A 23,886-nucleotide genomic window follows, 5' to 3' on the forward strand; every position below is an offset into this window, starting at 1 on the left:
TAATTTCCAGTAAAAGTCCCACCAGCAAGAAGGCAGCATGTACAGTACGCAAGGCTTTAGTTTTAGGGGCAGCACTACGGTTGCCAATATCAACAGCAGCAATCTTATAAAGCCATGCTATACGACAGTGATAATGATCATTTCACATCCATACAGGGTTAGTAACATACAGCTGTTAATGTCCCACAGAGTGTCATTGGATCGGTTCTTGGTAACAGCCGATACACAAGTTTGGGTAATGGAATCTATATCGGAAAGGACAAAATGGTATTGGGACATTTGAAGCAGCAGGTCAATTTTGAACAGCCTCATTCCTAAATGACTCTAGGAAATAAATCTCATATTAATAAACTGCCAGTTTATTCAGGTAGGTTGGAATTCTGTCATTTGTGCTCATTGAAGGCGTAAATATTCTGTTGTTCAGGAGCCTTAGAAAAGAACAGCCAGTGTTTCTACCTGAAGAGAAATCAGCTTAGTTGAACATTTCATTAGTTTGGGCTGGCACAAGATGGTTTCTGACCTATTGCACCGACTCTTTCAGGATCAACCATCAACCCTAATCATGGCTTTACAAGCTGCTCATGCCAGCTTCTTTTAGAGAACCATAGCCATAATTTTGAAAATGGCATACAGTGATGTTGTTGTCTAAGTGTCATACTCTCAGTACAGAGAGTCACAGCACTGTGTCATAGAATTTTAGTGCAGGACTATGCCAAAACGCAATTTGTTGAAATATTGGTAATCAAACCCTGGCTAAATTAAATAGCATCTCTCCTTTGACCACCAGTTACTCAAGCAACATGAGTGCTCCCTGTAGTTTGTTACACTGTGTAAAGAACCTGCATAAAACTAAAAACAGCATACCTTTAGAACTGATTTTTAAATAATTAATTGCAAGCATCAATCAGTGCATGATGTATTTCCTCTTCTTTTGTTGATGGTCTCTAATTTACACCCTGGAAAACAATCACAGATTCACAGCTCCTAAATAAGCATGTACTGCTGCTACTCAGCATGTCTTAGTGTGTGCGCTAAGGAGGAGAGAGCACACACATGCGATCCAATCTTCTCCTCCTATTTTCCTGCTTGGCTGGAGTTAGCCTCGATTTCTGCAGTTTGTCTATTTGAACTGAAACCACCAGCAGTGTGGAGACAATTTTTAAATCAACTGAATAATTATGTGGTTACAGTGCATCACACCTCTGCACTCCACAATATCAGTGACATTTTCATTTCAAATAACTGATTATATAGAAGCTCTTGTTTTCCTTGGCCTCAAATGAAGCCCTCTCTGCCTGTGTGCCGGTGTGTGTGCGTGTGTGTTATACCATAAGCTTAGGCTAATTCTTGATAGCCCGAAGCCTTTCCTCCACTACTTGACACAGTATCTCCATTACGAGATGACATGTCGGCAGGTACAGATTGACATGGTGCCGATTTAATCTCCAGTTGGCCGTTAATGGATTAAAAGAGCACATCCAACCTTATCATGTATTAGTGGTAAAACTGAGGACATGTTTTGGCCTCTGTGATAATATGCCCAGGCTATTTTTGTGTCATGTTCTGTTGTCTTGGTAGCAAAGATATTGTTTTTCCTTGAGGGGCTCAGAGGACTTCTCTTGTCTGAGTATAATACTCAAGTGTATAAAGCGAGAACCCTTGGGGATGTAGCTTTTGCAGCTTAAATAGTGCATTATTAGGTGTCCTTTTACATTAGCGAGGTCATCATGGATTTATTTTTCATACTTTTTAATATAATTGCTATTACTTTTATTATATCAGAATTATATCATGCAGAATTTGACAGAAGTAAAGGCACAAAAAGGAAAGTAAAAAAAAAAAAAGGCCCTCCCCTGTGTTAGAGGTCGAGAGGTTCAAATGAAATGGGTTTCAAATGAAAATACTCTGCTGTGTGCTCCTGTGTTCTCTGGCTGTCCTAATGCGCAGCGGACCGCCTTTGCCTGAGTCACACAGCTGTCCCTGTGCTTTTAATTAGCCCTAATAACCATTTCAATTCCATTAGCAGGAAGCACCAGCTACCTCACCAGAACCAGAACAACCATTCGAGAGGAACACACACTTACACAGCATACTGCACGCGCATGTACATACATGCATATCCATAATTGCACCTGAATGGGTAATGTTGGATTTAATGCCTAACAGTAGTGGAAATCCATCTTTCTAAGCACATGCATAAACAGAGAGATGCTCCAGAGGACTAGAAAAATGTCACAGGACTGTATTGAGCATATAACTGTCTAATAGGCTATTTGAAACTATTTCCCGTCTCTTTTTTTCATCCTCTTCTCTGAATGCTTCCTCCCCTCCCTCTCTGCCTTCCCAGATCACCAATGTGATGGTGCCCTTCATGTTTAAGTATGCAGTGGACGAGCTTAACCAGATGTCGGGACACATGCTGAACCTGAATGACGCGCCAAGCACCGTGGCTACCATGGCAACGGCCGTGCTGATTGGCTGTGAGTCCCAGACTTGTATTGCACTGGCAGGTGCCGCGCTCATCAGAGGGGACCGTGGGACTGCCTATTATCTACAGGCTGACCTTTCCCAACACATTCATATCAATGCCGCTCCGCAACCCCCGCCTCTCCCTCACGTTATTTACATTTTGTGCTCTGTTCGGCATCTGAGTTCACTTCTGTCAACCCGCGTGGCCCTCTCGTGAGCACCAACGACTTTGCAGTATGATACCTGTGTGCTCCCAAGGCAAACAGAGCTGGATACATTTCTAAAGCAGTGGGGAAGAAATTGCTAATGTCCTTTTTGAAAGTGGTTTGATATTTTTTAGTGTTATGCAAAGGCCAAGGATGTTTCTTTCACTCCATCCCTTGAGAAGACCTCTCTTTTTTCTCTTTTTGTCCAAATGGCTCCTGTAATACATGAGGAGTCAGGGGTGATGTGTAGCGTGAATATAAAGTTGAGAATGAGAGCATTTTATCTTTCTGAGCTGCTGATGAAGAGCAAAAAAAATAAAAATAAATAAATAAATATTGTGAACCTGACACTCACTGCAAGTCACTCTGGCCTTGAGTGAGATCAGATTGGATGCAATGTACACTTAGCCCTGTAGCCACTTATTTTAATGAGCCCACTTAGGTCTTACACACTAATGCTGCCTGTCGAATAATTGGAGCACATGAACAGGACTCCAGACAGGACAAATTAAGATGACGAGGAAGAATGAAGGGGAATGCTCTTAAAGAAAGGTATTTTTTTTGTTCCCTCTTTGTGACACTCAAGGCCCGGTACTTGGAGCCCGCGGTGACGGGTGTAATTTGGCTGAAAAGGTTGCACAGTGCTCATCCTACCTTGTCAGACGTGGACACGTTCATTAGATGAGCATTCCTATTTAACGCCACATTACAGCCCTGTGAAGACGGCAGACAGAGCGATTATTACCCCGACTTTGGTCTTAGCAGACAAGTCGTGTACTCACACAAGTTGGTGAAATCGCCACAGGAAGGCCAGGTGTCATTCTAACACAGACTATTAATTTTTGACAGTCATGCTAGCCATCTCCTTGTACAACAGTTTATGAGAAACGAAAGGGATCAAATGATTGACTTCCTTGGAATTAGATTGGGGGTATTACTAAGTTGAAACTCAAGCTGCTTTCACACTGCTCTGCAATAACCACCCTGACAACTGCTTACCTGCAAGAGCATCGTCCCCAAAAAGCAAAGCATTTTTTGAAGCGGATGCTGCTTCTATGGTTCTAGCTGCGGTGTCAGGCAGGGGCTTCGGTGAACCCTGGCAGAAGTGCAAGCTAGCTTGTAGCAGCATGATGTAGCAAAACAACTGGAAGTGGTGGAAATAGTGGAAATGTTATCCCAGGTCCAGTTTTTCGTCTGGTTGTCCTCTGGCTCCATAACTCCGTATGGAGTTATTCAGCCACAAGCATTATCAGCTCCTCTATTTTGTCTTCTCTCTGCTCCCACGATGACTGCTATTTGCTAGCTGCAGCTAACAATTATTTTCATTAATGATAAATCTGCAGATTGTTTTACAATTAAGCAATTAATTGTTTAGTCTATAAAATGTAAAAAATAAAATAAAAAAAAAGCTTATCACAATTCCCCAGAGCCCAAAGTACATTTTCAGATTGCTTCTTTTGTCCAACTAACAGTACAGAACCCAAAGAGAAAAGAGAAAAGCAGCAAATTCTTATGTTAAATATTTGACATTTGTACTCGAAAAATGACTGAAATGATTAATGGATTATTAAAAAATTAGGTAATTCATTTTCTCTTGATCGACTAATTGAATAATTATTGTAGCTGTAGTCGGTTAAAGATGAACATGATGAAGTCAGCATGGCTTAGCAAAATTTGTGCACATTCATATGGGCTACAAACAGCAAAAATGAAAATACCTTAAAGGGACAGTTCACCCCAGAATCAAAAATACAAACATTGATATTGCCCCCCTTGGCTGAGCTCTAATGTTAGCTAGCTCAGTGGTGCTAGGTGAGCTACCAGTAGTACCATCTCGTTCAATTACATTCAAGAGAACGCAGACATATCACACCAAAACAATCTAGATTGATAAACAGCACCACAGGTATGAGGAAAAATGCCTATTTTTGCTGTTGGAGTGAACTGTTTCTTTAAAGAAAAGCTGTGTTGCTTGCATCCACCCTCGTCATACTCATCAGCCAGACAAAAGTCTAGACTCAGACAGTGGTGAAATTAAGCCTGTTCATCGACTCAACACATAGTCACATCTTTCTGTGACACTCTTATTAAAACCTCTTCTTGTATTCTGCTCACACATGTAGTCCGCTCCCTGCCGCACACACACACACACACACTGAACGCACTTGTGTACACTCACATACCCCCCCTCCCCTCAGTCTGCAGTGTGCTGGCCTGCCATGGTAGTGAGGCTTCAGACAGCATCCTGCTCTGTAATTACAGAGGCTTGGGGAGGCTGCTGCTGTAGCTCTGCAGTGCTTTGCAGACCAGAGATGATGTGGAAAAAACCTGCTCCGCCACCTCATACAGACATTCACTTTGGAGCAGTTGACAAGCCTCTACCCTCTCTACTCTCAACTGTATTGCATCCTACAAGACAGGAGAGGTTGGGGTCACAGTCTTGTTTTGCTGCCTCATATCACTTTAGAGCTACATAACAGTCCTTAGTGTTTAGGATGAGGATATGTTTTCACTTGATAGCGCCCGGCCCTGCTGTGTGAACCTCTGTGCTTTTCACAGCAGGTGTGCTAAACTCTCCATCTCCTCCGCTATCCCAGATGGCGTGTCACGGGCTTGTGCAGCACTCTTCAATGAGCTGAGGAACACCGTGTTCGGCAAGGTGGCCCAGAGTTCCATCCGCCGCATCGCCAAGAACGTCTTCCTCCACCTGCACAATCTGGACCTGGGTTTCCATCTCAGCCGCCAAACAGGGGCGCTGTCCAAGGCCATCGACCGTGGCACACGGGGCATCTCTTTTGTCCTCAGTGCGCTCGTCTTCAATCTAGGACCCACAGTCTTCGAGATGGCCCTCGTCAGTGCCATTTTGGTGAGTCTAATGGTGACATCCATGCGCACAGATATTAACAACGCTGATTTTAAGTTTCAGTGCCATTGTAGGATGCTACCAGAAACATGGCATACAATTTTCTGTCTTTTATTTCTTGTTGCTGTCACTGTTACAGCCCTTAATGTTAGCACAGGTCTTTCCATCACCTTGACACTTTTCACAGCAGATTGTCCGGAAATTAATTTCGGGGATATTGTCTCATTTACATTCTAAATGGAATATGAATCCCCATGAACTTTTGGTGGCAACACAGAGCCCATTAGCGTCAATGATGAATCCCAAAGCTTTGTTGCAGCTTAATGTCCTCATGTGGAGTATGCCCTGAACAGATGCCCCCCTCCTTGGCCACCACTGAAAGAGCAGCTCGTCTATAGCTCTGTGCTATTATTCCACTCTGGACCATAATGTCAGCTTGCCTGTAATGACGGCAGACTTCATTGCCCAAATAGCTAAAGCATTAGCACGATTAGTTCTTGTAGTTTCCCCTCCATTTGTAACACTCAATTTCATAGTGGAATGGTCAAAAACAGTACTGTCTCAGAATGCGGTGTGACGCCAACGTTGGAGTCCACTGGTCCGATGTGGTCACTCGAGTTTTTATCACAGCGTGCTTTGTTTTGTCTTTGCTTTCTCTCCTCTGCAGTATTACAGGTGTGGTGGACAGTTTGCAGCAGTGTCCTTGGGTACCTTATCAGCATACACCCTCTTCACCATTCTCGTCACTCAGTGGAGGTAACAATGAGAATGTTTGTACGAGTCCTGTGTCTGACTCTTATTCAACTGGTGCTTTTATTGCTAATGTTTGTTATCACTGAAAGGGATTCAGTAAATAGTTCTGTGGCTGTCTGTGCTGTCAGTAACATGTTCCCTCGTTGGCTGAAATAATAAATAAGAAAAAAAATATAAGAAAGCTGTAACGTCATGTCTCTGCACACAGGACGCGTTTCCGGATAGAGATGAATAAAGCAGACAATGAAGCTGGAAACGCAGCTATTGACTCACTCCTTAACTATGAGACCGTTAAGGTGAGATCTAACCCCCCCCCCCCCCCCATTCATCCACACATATGTAGGCATACACACACCTGCCACCATACACTCCTCTCTCAGCTCCTCCTTATCCCCACCCCCTTCCCCTCATCAACCCTTCCCTTTTATCTCCTCCTCTCTAGTCTTTTTGTTCTATTCACTTAAGCCAGGCATATTGACGGGAACAAATATTTACTCGTCTGTGATAATGGTGTTTCACTGGCATGATTGCCACTGTCAGAATTTGCCTTTTAATCAAAGAAAAGCTCTGCCTAGCTCTCTCTCTGCCTCTCTCCCTCTGACTCTCACCACTTTCACACACAAACTCCTTATCATAACAAGTACAAGCTAAAAGTCAAGTTTACCTTTCTGAGCGAGAGGAGTGGAATTTATGGCTGAAAGGACTGAAAGGGTGGAAAGTCACCGCCAATCTCTACTATAGGTTTACTTAAAGGTTATCGCATTCCCTCCAGTTATTATTATAGAGCAGTGTCACACCAGTGTGAGCCCACAGATGAAGGTAGGGAGTGCGGTCGTGGAACCTGGTGCCTGTCTGATCAAAGATTAATTTAATAGCTGGTAAGATTATTGCAAACTTAACTCCACACTCAGATATTCAGGTTTAAAAACAGTGGTATTGATCAGAATCAATGAGGGCTAGCCAACAGTTCAATATGATTGATTATTGCCTCTCTATGTAACTGTACTGTGACGAAATTCTGTTTGTGGTTAGCAGTTCTTACAACTAAACAAATGACACCAAGTTTATTTAAAGGGATGAGCAGTTTAACTTTTATCATACGATACTACTGTAAATATTGGCCCTTATTGACTATTGAAACAAACACTTATTAACATCGAGTAATGCATTTATAATTATCATGATTGTAATTCTGCTCATATTACTGTACAAATTTTGCTCATCTTTATCTAGGGCAGCAACTAACGAATATATTATCAATATATCTACCAATTATTTTCTTGATTATTTCTTAAAACGCATCATGACGTCCTAAAATTGCTTGTTTGTCTGACCAACAGTCCAAAACCTTACGATATTCATTTAACTGTCACAACAATTAAAAAAAAAAAAAACCTAGAGAAAAGCAGCAAATCCTCACAATTCAAAAGATGGAACAAGACAATGGTTGGCATATTTGCTTGAAAAATGGCTTTTTGATGATCAAAGTCAATTTATTTTCTGTCGATCAACTAACCAAGTAATCTTTTCAGGGTTTATATTGACCCATTTTCACACACATGTGACAAACACAGAAAGCGTTTTTACTTTGTTTGTGTTTGTATACTCAGACTCTGTTTTGCTCCTTCTTTTTCAGTATGAGGGTTTTTTGTAAATGGCTATGTTTACATGTACACTAATATACTACCAAATTTGATACGGATGATGTAAAGAGCATCTTCAGTTTGGATAATCAGAATTAGGTCTTATTTTGAGTGGGGTTTGGTACCATTCACATGTGAACTTATACTCAATGGTGCCTTTTCTGGACACTTTCTGAAATAACAAAAATTGGAATTTTTGAACAAGCTGCAGAGGTGACATAGTCTCACTCGCTCTCTCCTTATCTCTGCTCTGGTCAACAAGCAATTCTGCTCTTTTCTAATCACACGTAGAGCTAATCTGTCCCTGTCTGCTCATGTGTCTGTGCGCATGTATGTGTGTCTGCTCATCTCTCTTGCTCTCTGTTTACACACAACTGACAAATAATTGAAAAGGTAATTAAAAACTAAAAAACACAAACAGCAGTGATGCTAGGCTTTTTCTAATATAAAATAGAAAAGAAAATAGACCAGACGCCAAAACTATCACTGCAGATCAGGAGCTGGTCATGGAGCACTGCAGCTTTCTCGTCCAGGTTCACTTTGAGGTATCAAAGGTATCATTTGGCACAGATTAATTTAAAGTTAATCGGTAATGGACATAATTTGGTCGGTACAGGTAAAAGTAAAGAGTTTGGTACTTTTAGATACATTCTTTGGACATGTATACAGCACATTCAGATTATATATGTCAACTGGGGTTTTTAATGCAGTTTGCAAAAGTTAACTCACAGAAGCAAAATGGCACAAGTGGCTCCAGCTTTCCACTGTTTCATATTTTAACACAATAGAGGACATGTTAGGGCATCAACCTCTGTCAAACACAGCCATAACACAGCCAAATAGGGTTGCCTGTACACAGGACTATTAGTAGAATATCCATTTTTGTTAGGTATGTAAACAGCCTAGCAGGAATATTGTCATTGGACTAAGGGCAAAGAACTGAATATTTTGTGTCCATGCAACACAGTCAGTGTCACTCCAGTTGCTACAAACAATGAGACATTTATCACTGGACATTCAGGGCTATTTTCCTGGTTTAGCCAATGACCCAAATAGTGTCTCGGTTATAGTTTTGGATTGGAAGGCTCTGCCACTGGAGGCTTTATTTTGAATAGAAATGTCTGCTGAGAGCCAGGGTGGATTATGGGTGAGTGTGCTCTCACAGACACCTGACTGATGTGATGTGGTGCGGATGTAAACATTGTCTTTTACTTTTTTTTTTTTTTTTTTAAGCGGCATGGTTATCCTGAATCTTCATCTTTAGCAGTTTTAAGCCTCTGTCTAAGTAACCTCAATGTACAGAGCACACATACAAACATAATCACCATCCAGATTTGGGTGCTTTGTTAAGCTGTTCTGGATATATTTTTGTACCCATGTTATTTTCTTTGCTGTATTATTTTGCGTCCTGTTTTTCTTAACGTTTTGTTCTGTGTTATTTTGTGTCATCTGTGCCAATGCGGCCGGATTTAGCATCACTCTGAGCTGTGAGTGTGCATATGTAATTAGATCTCCGCCCACTCAGAAATCCGTTCCACTTTCACAAAGGGCTGGATGAGAACCTGAACACGGTGCCTTGCACTGCTTCTGTTTGTCCTCCATGTGCTACTTTCTTCCCTCTCTCCCTCTCTCTTTCTCTCACTCCCTCTCCCTCTCTGATTTCGTGCATTTCCCTATATGCAAATCAGTGGCAAGTCGGTAGCAGCACAGCACCACTGCCGTTAGCTAGAGAAGCAAATCGCCCACTTAACCAGAGCAGAGGAACAATAGTGCAAACTAAACAAACAGCAATATTAGGTAATTGGCAGTAGAGTTGAGGGTCGTTGTTATGATCATGGCGTAGTTTTATGTGCTGAATTTAAGAGATGTGCTTGTGGCTGATTCACAAGGCTTTTTTCCCTCTAAATGATCGCTGTATGTCTTAATCAGAATTAGTGCTGCTTGTGTGGTGTAACACTTAAGAGCAATCTGTGCTCTGTTTGTAGGTGTCTGTGTAAGCTGCTACAGATGTAAACACAGAGACTGACGACAGTGTCAGTGATGAATCCTCTGCAGTGGTTCTTGTTTAACTTGCGAGTGATATTAAGGCTTTCCTGACAATTAGATTCTATAAACTGTTCTTTTGTCACAGTCAGTACTTTCCTCTGCCAAAGCTGCTTTGCTGAGCAGGCTCTGGATTTTGTTCTACCGCCCTCCACATCCTTTAAGATCAGTGGGGAGGAGATGAAGATACAAAGACATGAAAAAGTGCTTTAGAGGCCAACTCAGACCCAGACTACGCCCAGAGCGGTCACAGAGAACAAATGCAGCCTTGAGGCAGGCTGCGCTAAAGTGTCTGTCTGCCTGACACTTCTCTCCATGCTTCCTTAAACTTTAACCTTAACCGTATTTTGTGTCTCTCCATCTTTCTCTCTCGACTTGCACTTTCTTTCCTTATGTGAATCTTTTTTGCTGTCTCCGTGCCCTGTGCTCCCTACTCTCCTCCCTCTGCATGTCTCGCATCTCGGCTGCAGTACTTCAACAATGAGAAGTATGAAGCTGAGAGGTATGATGGATACCTGAAGATCTATGAGTCATCCTCTTTAAAAACCACGTCCACGCTCGCCATGCTCAACTTTGGCCAGAGTGCCATCTTCAGTATCGGCCTCACTGCCATCATGGTGTTGGCCAGCAAGGGCATTTCGGCAGGTGAGTGAGTGTGTGTTTGTCTGTGTGTGTTAGAGCTGCAACAATTAATTGATTAGTTGTCAAGTAATCAGATTATTTGGCAACTAAATTGATATTTGATGAATTGGTTTGAGTTATTTAAAAAAAAAAAAGAAAAGAAAAAGTCAAAATTGCAGCTACTAAAATGTGAATATTTTCTTCACTCCTCTATGACAGTACACTGAATATGTTTGGGGTGTGGACAAAACAAGATATTTGATGATGTCATCTTGGGCTTTGAGAACACTGATCGACATTTTTTCTACCATTTTCTGACATTTTATAGATCAAGCAACAAATCAAGAATCGAAAATTAGTTAGTTGCAGCTCTAGTGTGTTTGTGTGTCTGTGTTTGAAGGATTTTTCAATTTTTGGAAATTCGTTCTCTCAAGATCTACGAATCATGAAAAAAACTGATAGCGTCGAGGTGTAAAAGCACAAAATTCATCGCCTAACTTGAATTTACCTCTTCATGCTTATAATCTGTGTCCACAGCACAATAAAAAAAATGGTGCATTTGGAAATAAGAAAGCTTTAAAAAAAACACCTCAAAACAAAATCACATGGACAGATGAAAATGGCAAGTAAAACCCTGACTGAACTGGATAATAGAAACTAAATGAGAACAAAGCACAGCAAGCATGAAAAAGTGGCATGAATAGAAAATAAAACAGCCTTGATGCAGAAAATGAAATCACAGCGGGTGGAGATAGATTCAGACTGTAACATGCTTTGTCTGCTTTCACAACTTGAAAGAAGAAGTGGCTTGAGCGTTATTTTTTTAATAGATATTGTATTCAAAGATACATGCATGATACAATAGAACTAGATTATGTGCATGTCTGTGAATTGTGCCATCGCTGTCGTGCAGGTACGATGACCGTGGGAGACCTGGTGTTGGTGAACGGCCTGCTCTTCCAGCTCTCCCTGCCCCTCAACTTCCTGGGCACAGTGTACAGAGAGACCCGGCAGGCCCTCATAGACATGAACACTCTTTTCACCCTGCTCAGCGTCGACACCAAGATCAAGGTAACTTGTCAGCCTGACATACACTTCTCTGCATTGTAGCGTTAAATTGCAAGATCTTTTTTTTTTTTTTTTTGGTTACATTTTTCCCCCAACAATAGAAAACAATTGACCTGTAGACAATAGAAAGTGAATATAGAGGTCATTGGAAAATCTGAAAAACTAAACAAAGCCTCTTACCGAGACGACACATAATGTTTAATTGCACAAGTGGTAAAAGATTTTTACACAGGCGTGAGTTATTCTTGGCCGTATGACATGGCTAACCTATCCACATGTGCTGTAAAAAATGATAGGTTGCAGTCAAACACAGTAATTACATGCCTGATGGGATTCAGGTGCTTCCTCGTCTATTGCCACTTGTAGAGCATGACATTACTGACATGTCGGGGTGTTATGACAGATTGCAGCAGATTGGCTGTTTTTTGGTGATTTACTCAGATTATTGACTAGTTGCGATCTTTCTCAATCATTGATTTCAGTGAAATAACAGCAACACAAGCTTGTTTTATGTGTGTAGTTTTGTTTTCCATGGGGATGTGATTTGATTAAAACGATCACTGACTAAAGATAACTATGATGATATTGGAGAGTTTAGTTGTTTTACTGTTTGTGCCGATCATCTGGTCAGACAGTGTTAGGGCTCATTCACCTGTTTTCGTTGTCAAGTTGTGGAAGGCAGGGAAACTGTTGTAAATGTTTTGTTTTCAGCTCCTTTGGTTGAAATTCATTAGGTTCATTTTTGCCTAAGTTTATTATCTTTCATAACAAAAGGCACCTCTTTTGTAGTCTGGGAACAAGACATATCTGCAAGTTTATGTTTTCGCTCTAGCAGATGCATTTAGTCTACTGACAACTAGGGCTGCAACGATTAGTCGACTAATTGATGACTAATCAACTATTAAAATAATCGGTGACTATTTTAGTAGCCGACTAATCGGTTTGAGTAATTTTTCATACAGAAGTACTATAAAAGTACTCCAAAATACTTTACACACACTCTCCCATGATGGCGGACTAAAACCCTTTGGCGTGAGTACAAAACAAGACATTAGATGACAAAGTCTTTGGGTTTGGGAGAGACAGACCGACATTTGTCAACATTTTAACACATTTTTAAATAAAATGATTAGTCGACTAATAAAAGACATAGTTGACAGATTAGTCAACAATGAAAATAATCATTATTTGCAGCCCTACTGACAACTTGTGGAGCTTCCACACGTAACGCAAAATATGTGATGACAGCATTTTTGGCTTGTGCACCCTCATGCGGGGACACGACAGCAAGCCTAAACCTAGCTTATTAAAGTGGAGCGTCATTGAGGCATTTTCAAAAACAACCAAGATGGCTGCAGCTTATGTGGAAATTTCTGTTGGAAGTATTGGTTTCAAATTCTGATGTCAAAAATGGCCGTATTTATTCACAGACATATTGATGCTACACCACTGCAGCTCATCTCTGTATAATGTAGTCTGTCTCTTTACATTTGTCCGTCGCTCAGTGCTACGTTATGATTTGTTGCTGTGTTTGGCTGTGGGTCTGTCTGTCTACAAACAGTAATAACGGCCCTTGGATGGTGATAAAAAAAACCTGAGGCTTCAGACTGATTGATATTTGCGAACTAGGCTAGCGATGGCAGGCTAACCTTTTTTGTGCACACTCTTGCCTTCAAGTCCTGTGCTCTTCAACATCCCCTTGAAGTTTTCCATTGCCCACCATTCTTCAACTAATGATTAATTTCAGTATTGATCAACCTATCAGTTATTTTCTGGATTCATCAAAAAAATGATTTTGTCCATAAAAGGTTGGAAAATTGGGAGAAAACACAATTTTTTAATTTTCCAGAGCCCAGGGTGACATTTTCAGATTGCTTGTGTTATATGGCCAACAGTCCAAAACCCCATTCCATATACTATTATATATGACAAAGAAAAACATCAGATCCTTAAATCCTGAATCCTGAAACCAACAAATGTTTGGCTTTTTTTCTTCAGTGACAAATGATAATCAAAATAGTTGCTGACAATTTCAGCCATTTATATGGTGTTGCGACACTACTTTATGTCATTAATATTGAATTGTCTATTTGTGAACTCACCTTAAAAACACACAGAAATACAAAGTCAAAATCAGATTCTGCTCTTTAACCTTAAAAATTGCCAAAAACAGTTCAGATTTTAGACGTTTGTCCTCCGTTTCTTCAAAGTCATAGCTGTCAATTGTTTTTGTGAGACATTTTAGACGTTTCACTGCATTTGTTTCTTTTTTTCTCACAACATGACAGCCCATCTTGCGTCAGAAGAGCACATTTAAGTGCAAATGTGCGCCTGCTGCTGTCTAACAATATGAATGCCTTTCCCGTCTCCAGCCTGTAATTATAGTAAGAGAAATGAATCTGTCCAGTTATTTTTCACTCATCAGTAATACTCCTCTCCATTGTGATTCCCTGTGGAATGGCACTGCCCAGCAGGCCATTACTGTCTGAATGCTTTTTTTTTTTTGTGTGGAACACATTGGCCTATTATGTAGATGTAAAATAATTTTAAACACCCCCTTACTTGAAACTGCTCCACAAAATAAAAAATAAATGATGTTGGCTTTTTTCCCATGTTGGGGGTGTGTGAAATTATCATCTGTTTATACTAATGGACTATGAGTTATTTGTTTAATTGGCTGAGGTGGATTGTGGGTGATTATGTTGTTATTAGATAGTATAGAAACGAAGCAGAACAGGCTTTTACTCACAGGGCAAGGACAGCGCTTTATTCACTGCTGACCTTGGCTGCATCTCAGCACTATGGCTCAGCTCAGTATGTACCGAAAGTTTTCACGCCTATTGATCCTTCAGTCACCATGAAGGGCAGCGTCTGAGGATTCGGTTGAAACGACCTCTGGAATTCACTGAGAATGTCTCTGCTTTATGCAGTCCGTGTTTGCTCTGTGCTCCAGCATTATACGCCTTTACAAGGTGTTGGAGTAACGTTGCATCATGCGTTTCGTCTGTCTCAACCCTCTGATGGTTTTCTCTAGGAGAGGGATCTGGCCCCGGCATTAACCATCACACCACAGGAGGCCACCATCCGCTTCGAGGACGTCTACTTTGAATACCTTGAGGGCCAGAAGGTCTTAAACGGAGTGTCCTTCGAAGTGCCTGCTGGGAAGAAGGTCGCCATCGTTGGTGGCAGTGGGTCAGGGTAGGTCATCTTTCACAGAACTGCACTGGTGGGCAAATTCACAAAAGGATTGCACAGCTAAAGCATCTGCTTTACCTACATAAATAAGACAGAAAGACACTGAAATTCTCAAAGCACCTGCAAATGTTGAAATGCAACCCTAGCTGCACTGCCAAGCAAATAGCATCTCATTGCTCCTGTGCTATTTGCACAGATTTAAATGAGGTAATATGCATACATTTGGCGCAAAATTGGCCCCTTTCTATGCAAATGAGCCTCACTGAAAAAACCCAGTCCAATTCACAAAGATCAGTGCTAATAGCCACGCACAGTTACAGTGAAGTTATTGTGTTTTCACTGAGTTGATGGTAACTGAAGTACTTGTAGGAGTGTAACACCCAGACTTTACAGTCTCCCTGAAATTTTGATGAATGCCTCTGCACCTCTTCAGTCAGGACCTGTAGCACGTGGGCAGAAAATATCAGTTTTCTTTTTCTGCCTACTGTGTTCTTAGCGCAAAGGTAACATTTATACTTTGTGACAAGTATAATTGCTACAAAAGGGCAAAATGCACTCAGCTTCAAAACTTCATGGGCATGCTTGAGCTGTATAATATCTTCTGGGAATTTGATCTGGAGACGGGGCGGTTGCGAGTGATGCGCAACTCATGGTGCCATCAGCAGCAGCAATCCATTCTTTGTGAATTTTCCACCTGACTGTCAAACCTTTAGCCAGTTGTGTGTCACCTCGTTTGTATGTCCAGACAGTCATATCATCAGATATCATCAGTAGACTGTGGGGGTGCAGCTCACAGACAGAATGATGCTGATGATTGGTTCCACGTCTGGTTGCAGGAAGAGCACCATTGTGCGGCTGTTGTTCCGCTTCTACGAGCCCCAGCGGGGGAACATCTACATAGCGGGGCAGAATATTCGAGACATCAGCCTTGACAGCCTGAGGAAGTCTTTGGGGGTCGTACCTCAGGTCTGAGACACACTTACACATTAAGAAAATAAAACTGTGATTTGTTTTTCACTATTTAAAGTTTCTTTATCACAAATGAACTGTGCTTCTGTCTACGTATAACTTTTCCAGTAGAACATAAAATATATTTGAGTTATTACTGATAATTATATACAACAAGGGGGCAGCATAGAACAAAGTAACATTAGTAGTTAACAACATCATTAGAAATAAGCTGAATTCAGTTAGTTTTTCACTGCAGTAAGCTCAGAGGCTGATTTGAACAGATGGTACATGAACAGTATTTTTGTCATTTGCTTTCGTTCTCTTTCTCCCTCCTACCCTCGTCTTTGTATCTGCAGTCCTCTGCTGCAATAAAAATATTCTCTGAAGCCTCTTTTTTTTCCCTCTAACTGTGTTGTTGTCAGGATGCCGTTCTGTTCCACAACACCATCTTCTACAACCTGCAGTACGGGAACATCAACGCTACACCAGAGGAGGTGCACCAAGTGGCGCGTCTAGCAGGCCTCCATGATGCTATCCTCAGGATGCCCCATGGCTATGACACCCAAGTTGGGGAGCGGGGCCTCAAGCTGTCAGGTTAGCTGCACTATTATGACTACTGTTTAAATATGGTCTCCTCTGCAGAAGCAAGTTACAGAGCTGTGTGTTTTGTGTATTTCCCTGGATTGTATACAAAGTTAAGACATGTATAACCCAGAAATAAGTGTAGTTTATTGTTCTAGTATAAGGCTGCGACTAGAGTTAATTTTCATTATGAATTAAACTGTGGTTTCTCTTTTTAAAAAATGGATCTTTTAGTCTTTAAATCATAAAAAACATGTTTGATTTACAGTGATGCACAAAGAGAAAAGCTGCAAATCTTGGACCAGAGAGAGTTCTGCAGTTTGTTTTATGATTGACTTGAGCAATTATTTTTTTATCAAAGTTGTTGCAGATGAATCAACTCAATAATCTCAGCTCAAAGATAATACTAATATTGTTATACGAGGTCTGATTTTGGATATAGTATTTAGTTTTTCTGACCTTATCTAACTGTTACAGCTGTAGCTGAACTCCTAACTGCATTACACTTTATGTGACCACCAGATATTTTATGAAAGCAGAAATAGTCCTATTAAAATACCAAAATATTGTCTTATTATTGATCTTAAAGTATTAACCCTATATTGTTTTGATATTTGAAAATGAACCTTTGTAAACATGCTCATTTCTATACAGTTAGTACAAGAAATGAAGCAAAGTATAGCAGCCTAAACAACTCAACATCCTTATTATCTTTCATCTGCTGGCATGAATATACAGTTTATTGGGATGGCAGCTGCCATGTTGTAGGTTTTGAGGAATAAATGTAAGCTGCAAAATGCTGTGAGGAATATTTAAATTTGCACAGCTGCAGATTTTATTAAAATGTTTGCCCAACTATTGCAGCCGAACATTACTTTTAAGACTTTGATTATGAGCTGTTGTCTTGTAAAAGAAGACGATCATTAAACTTAATTTAATTATTAAATTTGACCTTATTTTATGAGATTCATTACGAGACTTAATCTGTAGCTGCACCATTGTTATTTTGTTGTCTGCGCAGTGTGTGAACTTGTTTAATGGCATGTTGCCTTATTTGATCTGTGGTGATAGCACATGACTGTGTAGTATTTGGCTCCTATCATCACTCTGCAACTCATTTAGCCCACGTTAACACACAGTGTTTAACACACACAGTGTGTGAGCACTTTCACTCAACATTCAAGATGCAATTACTGGCAGCACAGATTTCTTTATGTGGAGTGACTGAGTGAGTGAGAGAACGGACAAAATAAAGACATGACTAACTTCTCATTAATTTCACTGCTGCTGTACGTGACAGCTGCCAGTGAGTTTGTCAGAGGAGGGGGGGGTTCAGGGGGGCCAGTCTGGGCTAACTTCCTTCATTGCTGTTCTCCACTGCCAGCAATATTTGTATCTGCCGAATGCCGCTTGCTTTCAAGAGGCCACACACAGCTCATATGTAATAAAGGCCGAGTCAGACACAGTGGGAGAAATCTTTGGGTCCTGCTGATTTTTCTTCACAATTAAACGAAAGTCTGTTTTACCAGCCCTCCGTTTGAGGTAATTATCTGATGAGAGGGCCAGAGAGAGACCTGCTGTATCCTCACATATTTCAACCCTTTTGGCTTTGGCCTGCTTTGCTTTTGTTTTTGACATTTGGTGTTTTGTTTTAGGAGGGGAGAAGCAACGTGTCGCCATTGCCCGTGCAATACTAAAGAATCCACCCATCCTCCTTTATGACGAAGCAACATCCTCCCTCGACTCTATCACAGAAGAGGTGGGCCTCATAGTGCATGAACACACACACAGGCAGACACGGGCACGCATACATAACATACCCACAAATGCCCGTTGTCTGCTGCACGTACGGGCTGACACCTCACCGTGCCTGCAGAACAAACACCCACTCAGTCACCTGCTGGAGGTACACAATAATTCAGCTCACTCCTGCGTCACATACCTGCTGCGACATACACTCCCCCCCCTCTGCACACACACACACACACACACACACACAAACACCACCCCCATGTTCTCCCCTGCCACCTGCCACTGTTTTCTCCTACTTAATCTCCAGCTCAGCTTAAACCCCACAGTCTTTGTAAATGTTACATTTAATGAGAAAGTTCAGCATGCCCTCTCTGAACTTCAGGAAAAAAGAGTGGGGCAGTAGACATGGTTGTTAATTGAGATTTTCAGTTTCTTCTCATCACAAAGTTGTTTTTAAATTATCATGTGTAAACACTGAAAAGAAAAGCATATGAAGGTGGATGTTGCTGAGCAACATTCTGTTGACTTAGCTTCTTCAAATCAGAGTATTGGAGTACTTTCATATATATCCTGTCATTCATGCACCTATTTTCCCTTTCTTTGTTTGAAAACCACCATTATTGCAAACCGGGGGAACTATTTTCTTTTGGATCAGGGGATACTCTTAATCTTAACAGAGTGATTAAACTATTTGTCTTTGTGCATGTGTGTCCAGAACATTCTGACTTCAATGAAGGAGATGGTGAAGGACAGAACGTCTATGTTCATCGCCCACAGGCTTTCCACAATCGTAGACGCAGATGAGATTATAGTGCTCAGCGAGGTAAGAACTCATCCACTTATTTTTTACTTGATCTCGTAACTTCTCTGATTAACATTTCTAGTTGTAATGTCAGGTTCATAAAAAGCAAATAATGCGACAGTTCAGGGTTTACCAGTATAAACATGCGCTGTGTTAATTGCCAGTCCAATTAGACGATTTTGCATTGAAGGGAAGGATGATGACCTGCACTCTGTGTGACCTTCAGCGCACTGTATCTACCGGCAACGAGAATTTAGCAGCAGCCTCTGCTTTTGCCACTCATTTATTTTGAGTTACCTTTCTACAACTTACGTGATGAAAACACACTTTGTTTAGCTTTTCTCATTAACTTCAACAACAACAGGACACTGCTGGTAGAAGTGGATGCATTATTTTTTCCATAAGGGCTCATTAAAGCAGTCAGACTCGACTGGCTGTTTTGGTCAGATGGCGTGTCTTGTTTGTCTCGGTGACTAATAATGTATGGGCCAGCTTCCCAGACACTGATGAGGCCTCATCCAGGACTAAACATGCCTTTTAATGGAGGATGCCATTGACACGGTTTATCTATACAGTTTGTGGTCAGATGCATTAAAGTCAGGCTGAAGGTGCCACCGAGACATAGAGTATGTTTTAAAAATCTTTTTGGTGCATCGTCACTGTATTGTGCATCAGAGAGAGACATCCGAGCTGAGAGAGACATGCTGCAGTACGTTAACGAGTTGGGCTTGAGACACTGCAAAGCACGAAAAGACACAGACTGAAGTCAGTTATTATGTGGAAAGTAAGAGTTAATATGAAATGTAACACAGATCAAGTGACATTTTTCACCAGTGTCGGATAGGATAAAATGAGAAGAGGTTTCTTTGAACTGCAGCGAGTGAGCATGTGTCGTTCCATGTTTCCAGAGTCAGATGGCGGGGATCAGAGGGTCGTGGCGAGGAGGCATGTTTGTGTGTGATGTCGCCATGCCGTTCGCTGGTGTCACCAGCAGAGGACTGCCTGGGGTGCTCATTAAAATAACGAGCCGAAGCAGTCACGTGCTCATCTTGGGTGCACTAAAGATGATGCCAACACCTCTGCATGCTCATGGGAGGTGGGGGAAGGGGGTGCCTTCATTTGTGTTTGACTGTGTGGGAGGGATGTGTCGTTTGTTGCGTGTGGATGCGTGTGTGTGTGCGAGGCCGTGTTTTTGCGAGAGGAATTGCAACAGTTGTTGGGGAGGCGGCAGGGATTCTAGGGGGGAGCTGACTCTCCGCAGAGAGTGTGGTCAGTGTTGTGCGGTCATGACGAGATGCTAACTATAGGACTCCTTCACTTCGTGTGTTCTGCCACCATGCTTAGGTTTTCTTTTTTCCTTGATTCCCTGCTCTTTTTTTCTCGGCTAGGGTAAAGTGGCAGAGCGAGGCAATCACCACACCCTCCTCAGCACCCCTGGCAGCTTGTACGCAGACCTGTGGAACACCCAGAACAGCAAAATCCTCAACGGTGACAAGAGGACGGCCGAGCCGCCAGCAGAGCGCCTCTCCCAAAAGGAGGAGGAGAGGAAAAAATTGCAGGAGGAGATCCTCAACAGTGTCAAGGGCTGTGGGAACTGCTCCTGTTGATCGAAGCTGCCACCTCCATGTCTCTTCATCCCTCACAGATGGCCTACACTGGAATCCCTGGTCTGTGTAGTATTTGGGAGGGAGCGGAGAAGGGGTACATCCCTACTACCCACTCAAGCCAAGCTCCCCACCCATGTGACTATCCCTCCTCCTCCTCCTCATGTGAATAAAGGCCACTGCTCGCCAAAGTGAAGGAGGAGGAGCAGAACAGGGAGCAAGTGTGTTTAGCACTGGCTGTTGTCCAGAGATGGAGCTTCTATGCCAGTTGTCTCAGCTGAAGCCAAGCATAAGAGACCTTGTATATCACATACGTGTGTGTAAGACATCTGTTAGTCAACATGGTTGCCCCCCCCCTCCTCCTCATTTTTGACATCAGGTTTATTGACATCCTCCATTGCACTGGAAACAGATGAGAGTACACATAATGACTTACATATGCCTTGATGTTGACACAAAATTTGATTTAAATTTTTTTTTAATTATTTTCAGAATAAACTTAACCTACAGTTTGCTTTTTATATTAAGGATGCGCACATCTATTACAATATAGTGAGTTACAAAGAATGATTTGCAGTATGTGGTTTGAATAACACTGATTCATTTAGCAGATGCTTAAATTGGATTCAGTCATAATGCACATTGCCCATGACATTTTTAATGCATGTTCTAAAAATATCATATTTGGCAGATAATCAAGTCTTCTCGATTTGATTCACTGCGTAATATGGATGTTTGGACTCATGAACATGCAAAATAGCTCCCCAGTGAATTAGCAGTATGTCACAGTCACATTCATGTAAATATAACGCTCTGAGAATGACAAGAAGTAACTCTAATAAATCATGAATGCTTTTCACCACATTTGGAGCCACATTAAGAGACAACAACTTGAAAGTCTCCTCTGGGAACATTTCACAGTCATATCATTTAGCCTTGGTTGACGGGCCTCTTCTGTTAAAAAGTTATGGAGTTTTAACAGTGCTTAGACAGCTTTTTGGATTGTATGATCCTACTACAGAGACTTCTTCCTGAAGGTTACATGTAAATGTTATTATTTAAAAACTGACAGTACATGTATGTCCTCATTTTCTGAGGGCTGTTTTGGCTGTGATATGCACATTTTGTTAAGAACTTTGGTATGTTATTGTATCTATAAATGAACAGATTATTAATCTTGTACGATACACACAATGTAAAGCCTTTGTCACAGTATTCTGGACTACATGTTGACTGTGTAAGTACGCTGCAGACAGATTAATAAATGGCTTTATCTAAATAACGAGGTCTCCATGCTTTTGTTCTGAAGAGGGTTTGTTATATGGTTCACACATACTGTAAGAGAATAAAAACAGAACACGTATAGGTATCTGGAGTTGTGACTCCTTTAACTGGTTATCAGAAAACTGACGGGTCACGAGGTTAAAATTAAAGAAATGTCATTGTAAGGTGTCATATTATGCTAGTTTTCAGGTTACAACTAGTATTTTGGGTTTCTACTACAACGTGCTTACATGGTTTAACTCTAAAGCAAGGTTTATGCTTCTGATTACCTACGAAGCAGAGGGCTTTGTGGAGGCGTTGCGTCCCTCTGCAACCGATGCAGAGACGCAACCTGTGCCTCCAAAAAATTGTAACCACGCATCGAGGCAACGCAGACCCAACACAGACCGCAAGAACTATGATTGGTCCTTCAAACTACATCATTTCCGGCATTTCGCAAGGTTTCACTTCCTGCTGCAGTACCACAACACTGCCATTTTCAAAAGTCTCCATTGTGATTGGTTGGTTGAGCCATTAAATGAGCGTACAAACCATCGGCGCAGTCGCCTCTCTCTTCATCGTCGTCATAACATTTGGAATAAGAGCATTTGTTGTTCAACGTTGATCATTTCGAGCTTTCTCTCATGGTCGCCATCTTCACTGTGACTAGAGCAAAGCCGGAAGATAAACAAACAATGAATGAGCAACGACCATATAAAAGAAGCACTTTGGCGGGGAATTGCATAGCGACATAGACCAACAGGACGCAGAACTATGATAGGCACACAACAACTGCAGAGCAACTGCATGCATGTTGCGTCGAATGTACGCAGAAGCATAAAGAAACTCTTACTGTCTGCCTGAATATACTTGTATTCACCCTCTGTCCAAAATGCTCTGTTTTAGTGCCTGTCTCTTTAAGCCCTGCCCGAAAAAGCCCAGTCTGCTCTGATTGGTCAGTGTTTTCAGGTCTTCCACACCTGCACTATCAGTGCCTCTGTTCCATCATTGCAGCTAGGGAATAGTTACCCAGGAATGAGTTCTAAAACCCCAAAATCTCGGGACCGGGACAAGGGCACTCCCGGTTCCCTTGTCTTAAAATCAGTAGGTTTTTTGAATGGGTTTTTTATTAGACGTGCGAAACAAGGTCTGTGGTTAACACAAGCTTGAGAGACTTTCACATTTTGTTCTACGACATAAAATATGTCAGTAAATACCTCATTCATTCACTTTAAGGCTTTTATGTGTCTTAAAAAAGGCAGTTACTAATAGGTTGCTCAATGAGACTACAGAAGGTCATCAGGCCGACACGACTTTACAGCTTCACTGTGGGGGCGATGTTTAGACATGTGACCGTTGATGTGGTGCTTTTATAGCTGAATGTTGGCTTTTTACCTCTGGTGACTGCATTTAGGCTTCAAATATCGTGACAGTGGTGTTCACTTGTGAAGATTATCTTGTTGGACAAGACATGTAAGTATCATAGACAAAAAATAGACAAAATCCAATGTAAGAATACCATAGGCTTTTTGACAAAGGAACCAGAGCGATGCTAACTCGGCCTACAGAAAAACGTTATCCCAGGCGCACTCTATGACTCTAACAAAAAGCTTGGGTCCATGTTTACTTCCTGTCAACTGACATCATTCAAATACACTGCAAAATATTGCAACAGGAAACACAGAGGGGCCCATTTTAAATGTTAATGTTTCATGTTTGAAATGGTCTATGTAGTATAGTTGTGACATAGCTCACAGAAGTCCTGGCAGCTCATTAAAAGGCGCAGTTTCTGAATGCAAGCTGTGTGCATTTCTTTGTGGATTGAACATTTTCATACTTATACAGTAGCCTATTCATATACACCTGCTTTATATTTTAAAAAAAGGCATGGGAATCTGACTTTTTAAAATATGGGACCTATAAACGAATAGTTTGTTTTGGGAAATGCGCTTATTCACTGTCTAGCTAAGAGAAGTAGGGTTGCACAATAATAGGAAAATATGTTAGGATAATGTTGAATATCACGATAATGATTTCTAATGATTCTTTTAATGATTAAATTGAACATTGA

The 23,886-nt window shown here is 41.4% G+C and overlaps 1 protein-coding gene across 1 annotated transcript in view; it reads left to right on the forward strand.

Annotated features, from left to right (window-relative positions):
• abcb7 (ATP-binding cassette, sub-family B (MDR/TAP), member 7) overlaps positions 1 to 21,834 on the forward strand; it is a 30,738-nt gene extending 8,904 nt beyond the window's left edge. Inside the window, exons 5-16 of the mRNA XM_049586595.1 lie at positions 2,348 to 2,480; positions 5,273 to 5,541; positions 6,206 to 6,294; positions 6,500 to 6,587; positions 10,448 to 10,622; positions 11,512 to 11,669; positions 14,701 to 14,864; positions 15,698 to 15,827; positions 16,235 to 16,406; positions 18,050 to 18,153; positions 18,862 to 18,969; positions 20,337 to 21,834. Coding sequence (XP_049442552.1) covers positions 2,348 to 2,480; positions 5,273 to 5,541; positions 6,206 to 6,294; positions 6,500 to 6,587; positions 10,448 to 10,622; positions 11,512 to 11,669; positions 14,701 to 14,864; positions 15,698 to 15,827; positions 16,235 to 16,406; positions 18,050 to 18,153; positions 18,862 to 18,969; positions 20,337 to 20,555 — 1,809 coding nt within the window. The 3' untranslated portion in view covers positions 20,556 to 21,834. The remainder of the gene's footprint in view (positions 1 to 2,347; positions 2,481 to 5,272; positions 5,542 to 6,205; positions 6,295 to 6,499; positions 6,588 to 10,447; positions 10,623 to 11,511; positions 11,670 to 14,700; positions 14,865 to 15,697; positions 15,828 to 16,234; positions 16,407 to 18,049; positions 18,154 to 18,861; positions 18,970 to 20,336) is intronic.
• The last annotated feature ends 2,052 nt before the right edge of the window (positions 21,835 to 23,886 follow it).

Source organism: Epinephelus fuscoguttatus, linkage group LG9, assembly GCF_011397635.1.
Source record: "Epinephelus fuscoguttatus linkage group LG9, E.fuscoguttatus.final_Chr_v1".
NCBI lineage: Eukaryota > Metazoa > Chordata > Actinopteri > Perciformes > Serranidae > Epinephelus > Epinephelus fuscoguttatus.